At 39.0% G+C, this 13,232-nt stretch overlaps 1 protein-coding gene across 3 annotated transcripts in view; it reads left to right on the top strand.

Moving 5' to 3' along the window:
* RAB30 (RAB30, member RAS oncogene family) overlaps positions 1–11,481 on the top strand; it is a 76,702-nt gene extending 65,221 nt beyond the window's left edge. For all 3 annotated transcript variants that reach the window (XM_054576344.1, XM_054576345.1, XM_054576347.1), the window contains exons 4-5: positions 3,547–3,730; positions 5,837–11,481. In XM_054576344.1, coding sequence (XP_054432319.1) covers positions 3,547–3,730; positions 5,837–6,087 — 435 coding nt within the window. In that variant the 3' untranslated portion in view covers positions 6,088–11,481. The remainder of the gene's footprint in view (positions 1–3,546; positions 3,731–5,836) is intronic.
* Positions 11,482–13,232: the final 1,751 nt, after the last annotated feature.

Raw genomic sequence — 13,232 nt, 5'->3', positions numbered from 1 at the left:
TGCTAAGGAAATACTTGCTGTCTTTTTGTTGTCCTTTTTCTTGAGCATTTACTGGCACCTCTTCTTGGTGATCAAGGTCTGTTTTGCTAGTAGTTTGCAGCCTTTCTTAGAGCTCCATAGAGACCGTGGAAAAGAGACCACCCGCCGGGTGCGCGGGAGGGCAGGGCCAGAGACAGGTCTGTCCTGACTTCCCCTCCCCGCCACGTCTCAGCTTTTTCTAGGAGGGCTCCCAGGATTGAGGACAGGAAATCAACATTAGAAAGATTCTTATAGCTCTAGCGCAAACAGTAAAGGCAAACTCGAGGAAGAGGCCCTTTTCTACAGGTGCCTGGAGTAGAAAATGTAATAATTAAAGCATACATAGAATTTTCTCCCATCCATTGGTACTTTCTTTTGTAAGTAAATAATAACTCTAAGCTAGTCTAAAGCCTTTTAACTTTAGGGGTTTCATTACAGCAATAGAAGTGTTTTTGTATTTCTCTCTAATATATGTTTTGTATAGATGGGAAAGCCTTGAAAGTATGCACATACATTTGCTCATTTGACTCTCTATCCATCCATATATTCATCCATCATGTGTTATAGTGCATGCCTTGTTCCAAGCACTGTGTTAGACAAAGCACCTTTGTTCCCTAGGAACTTACTATCATCTATCTCAAACATTTTATCTATGAAAACCTCTTTAATACCCTACTAATCATTATGCAGAATTACTTCTTCCTCTGTGATGCCACAGCCTTTGTTATTCAGTTAGCCATTGTTCAAATGGGTCCACCATGCATGCGCCATGAACCTTGTTAGGAAGGCACTGGGAGTACAAAGTTAAGTAAGAAACAGTCCTTGCCCTTTAAGAGCTCAGTCTAGCAAGGAGACACCCCAGTAAACCAACGATTGCAATAGGTTATTGTAACAGTGAGACAACAGAGGTGTAAGTAGTGGTGTAAAGAAAGCGAGTAGGTGAACAGCGTAGCCCCATGCTGAAGGCGACAGTGGCCAGGAAGCCCATGGCTGTGGTAAAGAGGACAGATGGGCACGAGACTAACACTAGGAGACGTTTTCTCCTGCTGGTGACTCTTAAAAGGACATCTCATATTTTATATTATGGTTAGTTAATATTGTGCCTATCCTCCCTATAGACCGTGAGCTCTTTGAGGTCAGAGATTGTGTTTTATTCATCTTTATATCATCCCTGTGTGTAGTACAGTGCTCTGCATATATTGATTAGCTATAAATGCTGAAAAGGAGCAAGTGAATTGCAGAGGGAACGGTGAAAACCAACTTGAATGATAAAGGCAATGGAATATGGATATCTCAAAAATCAACTATACGGCTAAAAATAGGTAGCCTCATATGATAAAGCATCTTGGCAAGGCAATACAGTCACTTTTTTAAGAAAATATTTCAGTGGCTTTAATTCTCAAAGCTGTTTTCAAGAAGTGCCAGTCATGCAAACATACTGATTTCTAATGATTGACAGTATTAAATCCCATCACAAGTGTTTTTAGAGGCTCAGCGTGGCATTAAAGCAGTAGTCTGTTGTTCTAAGATCCTGGCAGAGGGGAACCATGTTCCTATATTTGGGGCAGAGCAGAGAAATAACTTTTGTCCGGGCAAAAGCTGGAACATCTGTATGGTCGCCTTCAGCATCCACAGACTGTCCTGTGCACCGTCAACGAGTAGCTGTAACTCCAAATTGAAGGAGGGCCTTTGTGCCACTAGTTGGTGGCAGGGACTACCTACCATCACGCATCAGTTTCCTCCCCTACACTGTGTGAGCAGAGGGTGACACCAGCTGACTCATCCTGTCTGGATGCCGATGAACATTTAAATCAGTCTCTGGGAGCGAACACAGCACAGTGGCCTGAAATGAGCCCCCAGCTGGGCATGAGAAGGCCTGGCATCTGGGGCCCAGCTTTGTGAGGAACCAGTTAGGAGTTGGAGCCGCCTGCTAATGAAGGGCAGGCCTAAACTTGCCTAACCCACTGATTGCTCTAAGGACTAGATGAGACTGTCGTAAATATCTGAAAAGCCTATACTATGTGCCAGGCGCTCTATTTGGTGCAGGGAAGACAGAGTAAAATGGACCCTGACTTTCCTCTCACTAAACGTTCAGTTTAGTAAGGAAGACAGCTATTAAACAAATTATTACAACTAAATAAATGATTCAAATATGTCAAGCACTATGAGGGAGAGTTACAGGGTGGGTTGCAGGAGAGAGTGTGCGGGGCGACGTGGGGACGGGGAACCTGGCCTCGTTGGAGGCTGCCTGAGGCCTTCTCTGAGGAAAGGATGTTCTGTTGATGCGTGTGAATGCATTTTGTGATGTGTGAAATTTATGCAATTAAAAGTGAAGATTATTACTGTTATTTCTTAAGGCTTTCGGATTTGTTCCGCACTCAGTGGTCTCTCTGGAGAACAGTTCTCGCTCCGCATCTTTTGCTCTGGGCAGGGAAATTCAGGGAGAAGTGAAAAGTGTTTTGCCCCCCCTTTTTTTTTTTTTTTTTTTGTAATTAGGACCATCAGTTATAGGTCATAGAACTGGTAGATGACTTCGGAAAACGTGAACTTTCAGCAGGAGTACATGGTTATTGACCTCTTCTTAAAAAGAAACCACGGAAGCCTAAAGAGGTTAAGTGACTTGCTCAAGGTCAAAGAGCAGAAGTGGTGGGAGAAAGTTATCCTCTTTGTCTGCCCTAGCATCGCTCCTGTTTGCAGTAACAAAGACAGTACCGTAATAGAGTCAATAGAATCATTGAATTTTGAACTGGTAAAGGTGGTAAGGTTGGATTTTCTCCCTCGCCCACTGCTGACTGAAATGCCCGCGGTCACAGGATGACAGCTTGCCCTGTATCCTGCCTGTCATAATATGGCATCGTGGTGAAGAGCATAGACTTTGGGATCATATCGCCTGGCTGAACTGGCTCTGGAACATGCTCTCTATGAGATGTCGAGCAACTTAATTAATGCCCTTGTGCCTTATGTGACAATTAAATACAATACAAGTACCTATCTCATAGTTACTGTGAGGATTAAGTGAGTTACTTCATGTAAAGTGCTTAGAGCAGAGCTCAACACATAATAAATGCTCAAAGACACAGACTACAGTGGTGTATTGGCCAGAGGGAAAGGATGGGTGGGGATAGGTGGAGGTGGGCAAAGCGGGGTAAGTTGGGATGGAGAGAAACTTTGGGGTGGTGGGCACACAGTGCAGTGTGCAGATGATGTTTTGTCAAGTTATACACTTGAAACCTGGGTGGTTTTGTGAAACAGTGTCACCCCAATAAATTCAATAAAGGAAATAAAAAAAATAAAGGGGAAAACTTTTAAATAATCTAACAAAGAGAAAAAAACCCCAAAGCAATCCCCTGTCCCTAATCAGACACACTCAACAGATTTTTTAAAAAGCTATTAAGTGCTTTTTCATTAGGGCAGAAAATAACTGTGAAATTATTTGGGTGAAGGTGTTTCCGCTTCTGAACTAAAGTAAAGCAGTGCTTTCTTTCTTTTCTGCTTCTCCAACCTGATCCTTCTCGTATGCTTTTACAGCTTCAGATCTGGGACACAGCAGGTCAAGAGAGATTCCGGTCCATTACCCAGAGTTATTACCGAAGCGCCAATGCCTTGATCCTCACCTATGACATAACCTGCGAGGAATCCTTCCGCTGCCTTCCTGAGTGGCTGCGGGAAATAGAACAATATGCCAGCAACAAGGTCATCACTGTGCTAGTTGGTAAGTAAGGACTAATGAGGAGAGAAATTGATTTTGGGGGCATCAGAGAATTTACAGTCACATAAAGCTTGTGCCTTGGTCCCTTTCAAGAATATAGTCTAGTCTATGGCTCTATAATTCAAGCAGTCAACATTCAGCTCTGCAATCAAAGAGGAAGTGAAATAGGTCTGATCCCACAGTGATGGTTTAGAAAAGTACAATAGGAAACATTGTGGATTGACTTTTCTATCCATGTAGGCTCTAGGGAAGAAGGTCGACTGCCATGGAGTCATGGGGACTGCCAGACATTTTAAATCTAATAACAAGATCATGAAATGCTGATCTATAAGTAAAATGTATCTTTTAAGTAGATAAAGAATTCATCTATTGAAGCAATTGTTTTTTGCCTAAAAAATGGAATTTGTCTTAAGTTTTTCCCTTCTTACATTTATGCTGACTTAAGAAATTCTAATTTTCTGAGATAATCTACTAAGGGAAATTCTGTAGTTTGTGTCATTTTGTAGGAAAGTGGGACTGTTTCGTGTGGGGGCAAAGCAGAATACAGCCCATGATTTTCTGTGGTGACAAATACACATTTTGAGAATGGAATTTCAGTGACATATCAGATCATTAAAAATTCCTCTAGTGGTGATGGAAAAATGTTAATAATATATGGTTGTTAGAATGTTTTCTTCCTAAGAAGGAACATTACTGTATATTCTAGCAAGACATGATTTGGAAATCTGGGTAGACAGCCTCACAGAATTCCCAGGCCAAGTGGGATTTATTATAGAAAATATTGCCAAGTAACATGGTTGACACATCACCTTTGTCAGATTTCCCAGAAAATAGAGGTAGACATTTTTTTAAAGATAAAATATGCCATGAATTATTCATGCTGATACTTCCAGTTATAGTTTAGAACTTTAGAACTTTTACTTAACCTCATAAGTCTTTTTTTTTAAAAGATTTTATTTATTTATTTTCGGAGAGCGGGGTGGGGAGGGAGAAGGAGAGGGAGAAAATCATCAAAGTGCAGGAGAAATATCAATTGGTTGCCTCTCACATGCACCTAGCTGGGAACCTGGCCCAAAACCCAGGCATGTGCCCTAACCAGGAATGGAACCAGTGACCTTTAGGTTCTCAGGCCTGTACTCAGTCCCCTGAGCCACACCAGCCAGGGCTTAACCTCATTAACCTTGTATCTATAGTTCCTTTTTCTCATGCCAAAAATCCCTGCCCCAGTGTTACCTGAATAATTACTCATTTGCTTTCTCCCCAAAAAACATTCATAGCAGCCTCAGAATAACAATGCTAATACTACCACTGAGAAGATGATTACTGCAACAATTCAAGAATCTTTTCCTTCAACTCTTTTTTGTCCTTGGGGTATATATGACTGGGGACACATAGCTAAATTACTGTCTTCTACACACACATGAATAGTTACTCTGTGTGGTTATGCCACTTCATGACAAACAGGCTCATTTGTTTAGTTTTCTTTCAATTTTAGGAATTTTAAAATTTCATAATAATTGTATAATTAAAATTAATTATATAATTATGTAAAACATTTAGATTCTGAAGTCAAATCTATAAAATAAGGTATATTTAGAGAGGTTTAGTTTCTATTCCTCCCTATCCCTTAACCTTATTTGTTTAATGGGTAACCATTATCTTTAAAATTAAGATTTTGGTTTATTCTCCCATTAAAAAATAAGCAAATAAACTGTGTGTATATGTTTTATACTTGTTCTTAGATAGACAATTGTATATTATATACACTTTCTTCTACTTTGCTTTATTTACTTAACAATATACCCTAGCGTCTCACTACCTGGAGAGATTCTTTTTTGCTTTTGACAGTGGCAAATAACTCCAAATAACAATCAATGTATGATAGCTATTTAGCCAGTGACCAACTGGTGGACATTTGGGCTGTTTCCAGTTCTTTGCCATTACAGATGGCACTAGTATTTAAAAATAAACATTCCAGTAATCACACTCCCATTTGTTTGGTCCTACTTGCCCATTGTCTGGTTTGACTTCAGATAGGGAAATGAATTTTGATGTTCGTGAGCCTACAAAAAGCCAATGATGATTCCTTCTGTGATTTTACCCATTTAGGCAACAAGATTGATTTGGCTGAAAGGAGAGAGGTCTCCCAGCAGAGAGCTGAAGAATTCTCTGAAGCCCAGGACATGTATTATCTGGAGACCTCAGCCAAGGAATCTGATAACGTGGAGAAACTCTTCCTTGACTTAGCGTGCCGCCTCATCAGTGAAGCCAGGCAGAACACACTTGTGAACAATGTATCATCACCCTTACCTGGAGAAGGGAAAAGCATCAGTTATTTGACTTGTTGTAACTTCAACTAAAGGCTGAGGCAAGGAAAAGCGAAGGAATCAGCAGCTGCCCCGATGGGCCACATATTGCTGGGGAAGACCTGGCGATGATGGTGGCTCCCGCCCTCGGACCCTCTGACTCCTGAGTTTACAAAGCATGGCAGGCCCGGGGCCTGGTCCACAGGCCGGCATTAGCAGAACATATAATGTTTTCATCCTTTTGCAGTCTGGAGGCAGAGCAAGGAAAAAATTGCACTAGGCACTCCATGACCTGCAGAGCATGTTGCTTTTGTTTTTTTAAAAAGCAAGCAAAAGCGCATTCCTGAACACAGTCCGGAGAAATCCCTCCTGCACATCAGTGGGTGCATGTGGGGGCTATTCTTGGGGCTTCTGGGGGCCTTGGTTTTCTTGTCCACCAGATAACCACACCTGGGAAGGCCAAGTACTGTCTCCATGGTGCGTGTTGATGACCCCATGGAGATTTTGAAAAGTGTTATTTCTCTTGTCCACAGGCACTTTCAAGAACTTTGGGATGTAAAAAATGAAATGCAACTTTTACCCATGACCAACAGTTCACAGTTATTGTTTTAATAATATATACAAGCTCCACAACTCCTTTTGGTGCTAATGATTCTATTTCACAGACCAAATGTTTTAGTACATTTATGTCCTTAAATGTATTTCATAGAAATAAAAAAAATAAGGGAAGTCCATGAATCAGCACTCTTTCTCAAAGTCTTATTATACCTTTTCTAGGGTGGATTTGTTGGAAAAGAGAAGACTTTCTTTGATGTTCCCCTTTAAATCTTAACCATTTTCTTCTGTTTTCTCATCTTTCCTGCCCTTTAAAAAGTAAATGAAAAAAATGGAAAAATGAAAAAAAAAAAGGTAGATAATATTCTAATATAAAGGATTAGCTCTAAGACATTGTAAGTATGAGAAAACAGACCAGATCCGACCAAAATACTGTGGATTAACGGACTGCAGTGGGGACTTCCAAGCAGAGCGCAGCCCCTGTAGCAGGTCACATCTGCTTTCCGGGACTATCTATCTTGGACAGACCAAGGCGTAGGATTTTGTAGGTTTTTAGTATAAGTGAAAATAGCAACAGATGCAATCTCTCATGAAACATTTTTGTATCTTCAATGATAACCTTAGAAAATATCTGCTTGTGGAAGCAGGTTTAATTGTTATTTGTCACCTCCTTTGTGTAGTACTGTTACACTCAGACATACATTCTTTCCTGTCTCTTTTTTCTTTTCCTCTTTCTTCTCTCCCTCTTCCTAATTCTGTCCTTTCCTTACATGCATGTGTTACTGCAAATCTCCAATTCATATGGAGGTGTATATGCCTTTACTTAGCCAATTTCAAACCAGGACTCAAAAATGGAAGACATGCTGCTGAATATGTGTTATTTCTTCAGTGCCATACTTTGATACTGTCCAATTTGTTTGCTAGTATAAATACAAATTGGAAAAATAAACCTGTATGCCATCAATGCTATCAGATGTTTAAGTAGCTTGCTGCTTAGCATAACTGAGGGATGAGTAATGGAATAAGGATATAATATGTAATTCCACTGTTTCTGTAGATGGTGGCAATCTCGGTCCTGATAGATTGAGGTTGGAAAGCTAACTTTAAAGAAGTGAGTCATGTAGAGACACAATATTGATAAAGCATTTCCAGCATTCTCTAGAAGGTTTCCGAGTGACCCGTCTCTTGCACAGGTGGACTAGACATTATTCTCTAAGGTACTGATACTTTTGGTTCACCCCACGGTGTTTCTATCGTATGAGTAAAAGATCCCAGAAGTTTGAATTGTTTTTATTTTAGAATCTATCTCCACAGGAAAGAAAAGTCGTTTTAATAAAGACTAACCAAAAGAATTTATAACTGTTGGCTTTTCCCCCCTCTTCCCTACTAAGCCAGCAACTAAAGTATTCAGAAAACAAGTTGATCAAGGTGGACAGAAGAACTTTTTAAACTGTGAGGAAATGTGCCTAAGTTTAGATTATCTTTTAATAAGGGCAAAAATCCAATTACCCTAGTACACCATGACCCAACTTTGTCTCACAGCAGCAAGTGTGTGGAAAATAGAAAGTTGTTCTGTGAATTTAGAGAATAGTACTTTTGTTAGACTGGACAAATTTATGTAAAATAACAGCTTTTAGAGTCACTCTTGTGTTCTGAAATTCTGATTCCCTGAGGCTCACCTTCCTCTATCTGCAGTCGGGGGCACTTACAAGGGGATTAGAAAGCTTTGATCTTGGCCCCTTTCTTCCATTACTCCTTCCAGCCGGCCTGTAACTGAGTCGCGCAGCCGTGGCCCAGCAGCAGGCCACATGAGCATGTAGGCCTTGTTTCCCCCCAGCTGTGTGAATCCCACGTTGGGCTTTATGGACCGTTGGTCATGGATGTAGCTCGTTTGAAAATAATCCCTGACAATATTGTAGGTGCTTAGTACGTATAGTTGGATAAAAAACTTAGTGCCAAGAGGAATGTTTTTGGTCCAATAGAAATTTCTCAAAAAGAACTTGAGAAAGGACATTAATTAAACGTGGTCATCTCAACATGGGCCAGGGCCTAAACTTACTTGTTTGCCTGCTAGCTCTTGTCATGGCAATATTTGCTAAGATGAGTCTTCTTAAATAAAAATGAATTTTCATGTAATGGTGGATGAAGAAGGAAGTTGCTTTCTCATAATTCAGTTTGGCTTAGTCTGACTCATAAGACTGTCAGACTCCACAACTACTTGCATTTTTGGTGTGATATCTCTCCTGTTTTAATAAAGTTAGTAAATATTTGGCAATGGAAATGTATCATTCATGTCATGGAGTCAGGTTTGGGAAAATCTGTGAAATCATAGAGCTTGCTGATATTAATGATTTATTATGGCTTTGTGTAGACTGTATCCTCAAAGGATTTTGTGCTTCCTCCTTTACCTATGCAAGGCTTTTTATTCCTTTATATGCCTTTATTAGATGTATTGAATTATGTTAACATTTAATTTTGATTATGCAAGGCCAATTACCCTTTCTGTGGATTACTTAAATTAGTCTATTAGCTTTTCCTGGCCTTTCTTTTTCCCTTTTAGTCATTTCATGTTCACATCTCTTCCTGAGTAAAGCAGCAAGAAAACTAAAAATGAACGTCAAATGGATTGATTTAACAATGTGTCAATTACTGATTTAGAGTTCGATAAAAGCCACTGGCAGTAAGATACTTGGATTAGGATTGCTTATTTTAAGCAATTTAGACTTGGTGGGTGGAGGGAGAATTTAATAGGAAGCTGGATTCTTCTGCTCATGAATGGATGCCCGTGGAAGACACTGGTGACTTCCAGTGTTAGGTCAGTGATCTGGCTCATTTACCCTTTAGCTATCCCATCATGCTTCCAGAGTTAGCATCAGCTTTCAGATAATGAATCATTCTGAGTAAGTACCAGTTGTAAGTGATTTTGAATTGGGGTTCTAAAATGACAAATGTATTTGAAAAAATAAAATTTTAAAAAAATGATTTTTTTTTTTTAAAGTAAACCAAGCCACATTAGCCTCTGGAAGAGCTCCCTAAGGTTTGCTGTTTCTTTCATCTAGATTTTTTTTTTTAACTGCAACTGGTTACTTACTTTGCTCATTCATGGTCCAGAGAGCTATGTTCTAAAGCAAGTGTAATAATACTTTTAATACTTAACCAGAAAATCAAAAGCAGTGAAAAAAACCATGTGTGTTTCCCATCTTTCAGACATAAGCAATATAGTTGAACACCAATTTTGGGAGAAGAGAGGGCTATGTTTCCTTCTTTTTAGATTTCATTTCTGTCACATGAGCCTATTTGTGTTTATAAGGAAAACTGTTTTCTCTTACGTTCTTCACATTGGGTAGAACACATACTGAATTAAGAACTTACCATCTCTTCAGACAACTAATTAATATCATAATGTTAGGCCAAGGAAGATGACACTTCATCTCCTTCCCTAAGTCCATAACATTGGAATGTTGGAAGCCATACCTTGACATTAAAAACAAATAGAAGCATAAAAAAAGATGGTTAAGGGATTTAAAATTTAAGACATTTGACTATTTGAAGGATTTTTGGAGGTAAAGCTTGGGAAAGAGGAATACAATTAGTTCATTAGAGTGACTCTGTGGTTCAAAGGGGTGTAATGAGGCCTATTAAAAAGAATCAATAGGGCCACAGATTTGGGCTCCATGTCAGGCAGAACGTTCTCAGAAAGATGGTTCACCATGATGGTGCTGCTTCAGCCAGTCTCTATCAGGCAGTCATTAGATAAAAACTCAGCAAAGATGACGTAGAGAAGATCCCAGATTTGATCAGGCATTGGACCAGATGGCCTGTTAACTTAAGATTCTATGTTGCAGTGCTTTGCCCCTCATAATACATTCAATTAAATACTTGCTGACCAATAGCGAATGGTTAAAGAGAAACAAAAAAGGCTTCGCTTCTCTACCAAAAGTGTACCCTCCCCTCAGGAGGAGGTTGATTACCTGTTGTTAGGCCAAAAGACTACTTGCCCTTCTGTCCTAGGCTAGAATTCCTTTGTCAGTCCATTTGTTGATGTCCTGTTGAGATCACAAACTTAAAATTTTTTTAAAAGGTGACGTTTTAATAAATGTTACATGAAATCATGAAAATTGTGTATTTGTCACTTTCCAAAAGTGGACCAGGCTCAGTTTAGGGAATAATAGATGTTTCTTCAGGATTTCAGGATAGGCCTTCTTAGTAGAGTGGAATCTTGAGTAAGATCCCATAAATATTACCAACCTGATGCTACACAGCTCCCATCGGAGACAGGCCAATAAATGACTGGCATAAAGCAGTCCCCAAGATCTGTTTTGGAAAAAAGTAACACTTGGTTACTGGGTTTGATTTTCTTGAGGGGGAAAAAAATAACCATGATCTGAACATGATTTTAACAGAAAGGAGGCCAAATTGCTTCATGTAGAAAGTAACAAAACATAGGTCTTTGAAAATCAGAGATAACTATAAGCGACATTTGCTAATACATCCCATCACCCAAATGATTCCACCTGCATCCTTGCTGTGCCGATAAGATTCCTTGGTCTTGCATCCACAGAAACACTTGAGTTGGGGCGAGACTTTCTTTGATTCCTTTAGCTAAAAGCACAGAGCATAAAAGCTATCCATCTCTTATTTGGCTTCCTGAGATGCATGAGTCAAAATTTTACTTTCCCAATGAGTTAAAGCAGAATTTTTGGAGATGTTTTATTCTAGTTATTGATGGAATCCTTAGCTGTGATTCTGACATGTAAGGGAGTGATGTAGGGAGGTATAGAGGGGGAGCAGTAGATGAGGTGTCTGGAGTCCCGGTGCGGCCATGAATTAGTGAACTTTATGCAAAGTACAAGCTCTTGAGCATAAGTTCATTCATCTATGATAGACATAATACCTGTCAAGATTGTGAAAATTAGATAAATTGAAAGTGTGGTGCTTAGTAAACAGTAAACACTCAAGTGTTAGTTCTTTTCTCTTTGATTAAGAGCAGACTGGCTGCTCTGATGCAAGTATAGAAGGTCTTTAAGACAAAACAAAGAATCCTTTTTGATTAGAAGAAAAGAGCTCTATTTTTGAAAGGGCCTTTGGGCACTACTGTTACCCAAGACTTCATTTCTTTACATACTTCAGGAAAGGCATTCTCTTTCTCCCAATCGGCAATACCAGGGTTGTAAAATCCTCATTAAGGAAACTTAACCTTAACACTGAAATACCTCACAGCGCAATTTGAACCTCTTTCTTCTTGATCCTATTCTTCATGGGAAGAAAAATGGGTTGGTCCTATCTTCTTTTCAAGGGGTCATGTTTGCCATTTATTATTGCCCTTTTGCCTCATTTGTAAAAATGACAGAAAAGCTCATTAAAGTGGTAATTATTCCTTGAAGGAATGTCAGGATAGGTTTAATAAATTCTTATTGGTATGATTTAGATCATGATCTGTTCTCTAACTCTTAAATTATCATGTATTTTTCTTCTTTATATAACACAATTGATAACAAAGTGTGCTTCTGAAGAATTATTCTGGTTGTGTGGCTCTAGTTTCTTCCTCTTAGTAAAAATGAAGTCATAATTCTAGTTATGTCATCTGCTTTTAGAACTTTCATAGATAACATTATTTGGTAGACATAATTACCAACATTGAAATTTAACTGGGTTTCTTTCCCTTTTTATGTCTGCACTAAATTCTGAAATAAAAATTGGAACACCAAATGTCTAATTAAGCAAAAATTCACATACAGAATAACAAAAGGTAAGATTCTGGTCTGTTAGGATACCTTGTAATTAGTTGGTTGAATGCTGCATAGCTTTTGTTTAAGGTTAGTTATGCCTGGATTAAATAACAGTAACAAGAATTGATAAGCCCTCTGAAAAACAGCTGCTAAACATATTGCTTTCTGAAATGCAATCAATAGGAATAAATATTCTCTTGTCCTATACAACTGCAGAATGCTAGTGGAACTTTCTTATAGGCTATTTGACAATGAATGTTAATTCATTTAAATAAAATTTTTAAAAATCCTCTTATCCCTTTAAGTTGTGTTGGGGCTTTCAAGTCGCTGTTGTAGAACATTTCAAATGACTGAAATGCTAGCTTCTGAGTTTTGCTCACTGAAGTTTCCATTCCTCTAGACATACCAGATGCTTGGAGCGCCTTTGACAGTATGTAAGGGAGCTATATAAACACATTTGTCAACACGCGTAAGTGTGTACCTAAGTGTAGGTGTGTAACATTGCTGTTTTCAGCAACCCCACCCCCAAAGAAAAACCCCCCAAAACTGCTCAAAATTTCAGATAATAAAGGGTTGAGAAAAGATTTTTGATAATATAAAGGGAAAAGTGTGCCCCATATATATTGTTGCATATGGTTTAATGCATGACTTTTAGTATAGGGATGAAATAAAATGCAAAAAATCATTCTGGAGGTCTTCTCAGCAGCTAGTAAAAATGCTTAGCGAAGCTGTTTTACGAAGATTTAAAGAGTCCTTCACTCCCCCCTCCCCGTCCTGACCTGTTCCCTATCTCTTATTAAAACAGGGACTTTAACTTAGTTTTAACAAACAGTTAATCATCAAATCATATGAACTCAATTCTTAATGTTTGGCTGTTGGTTTTAAGCATAGGCTCTCAGTAATATGTGAATACAC

The sequence above is a fragment of the Pteronotus mesoamericanus genome, unplaced genomic scaffold, assembly GCF_021234165.1.
Source record: "Pteronotus mesoamericanus isolate MK-2021 breed Mesoamerican mustached bat unplaced genomic scaffold, CSHL_Meso_final contig_33, whole genome shotgun sequence".
Taxonomy (NCBI): Eukaryota; Metazoa; Chordata; class Mammalia; order Chiroptera; family Mormoopidae; genus Pteronotus; species Pteronotus mesoamericanus.
The sequence above is the reverse complement of the archived record's forward strand: the minus strand, read 5'-3'. Positions and strand labels throughout refer to the sequence as shown.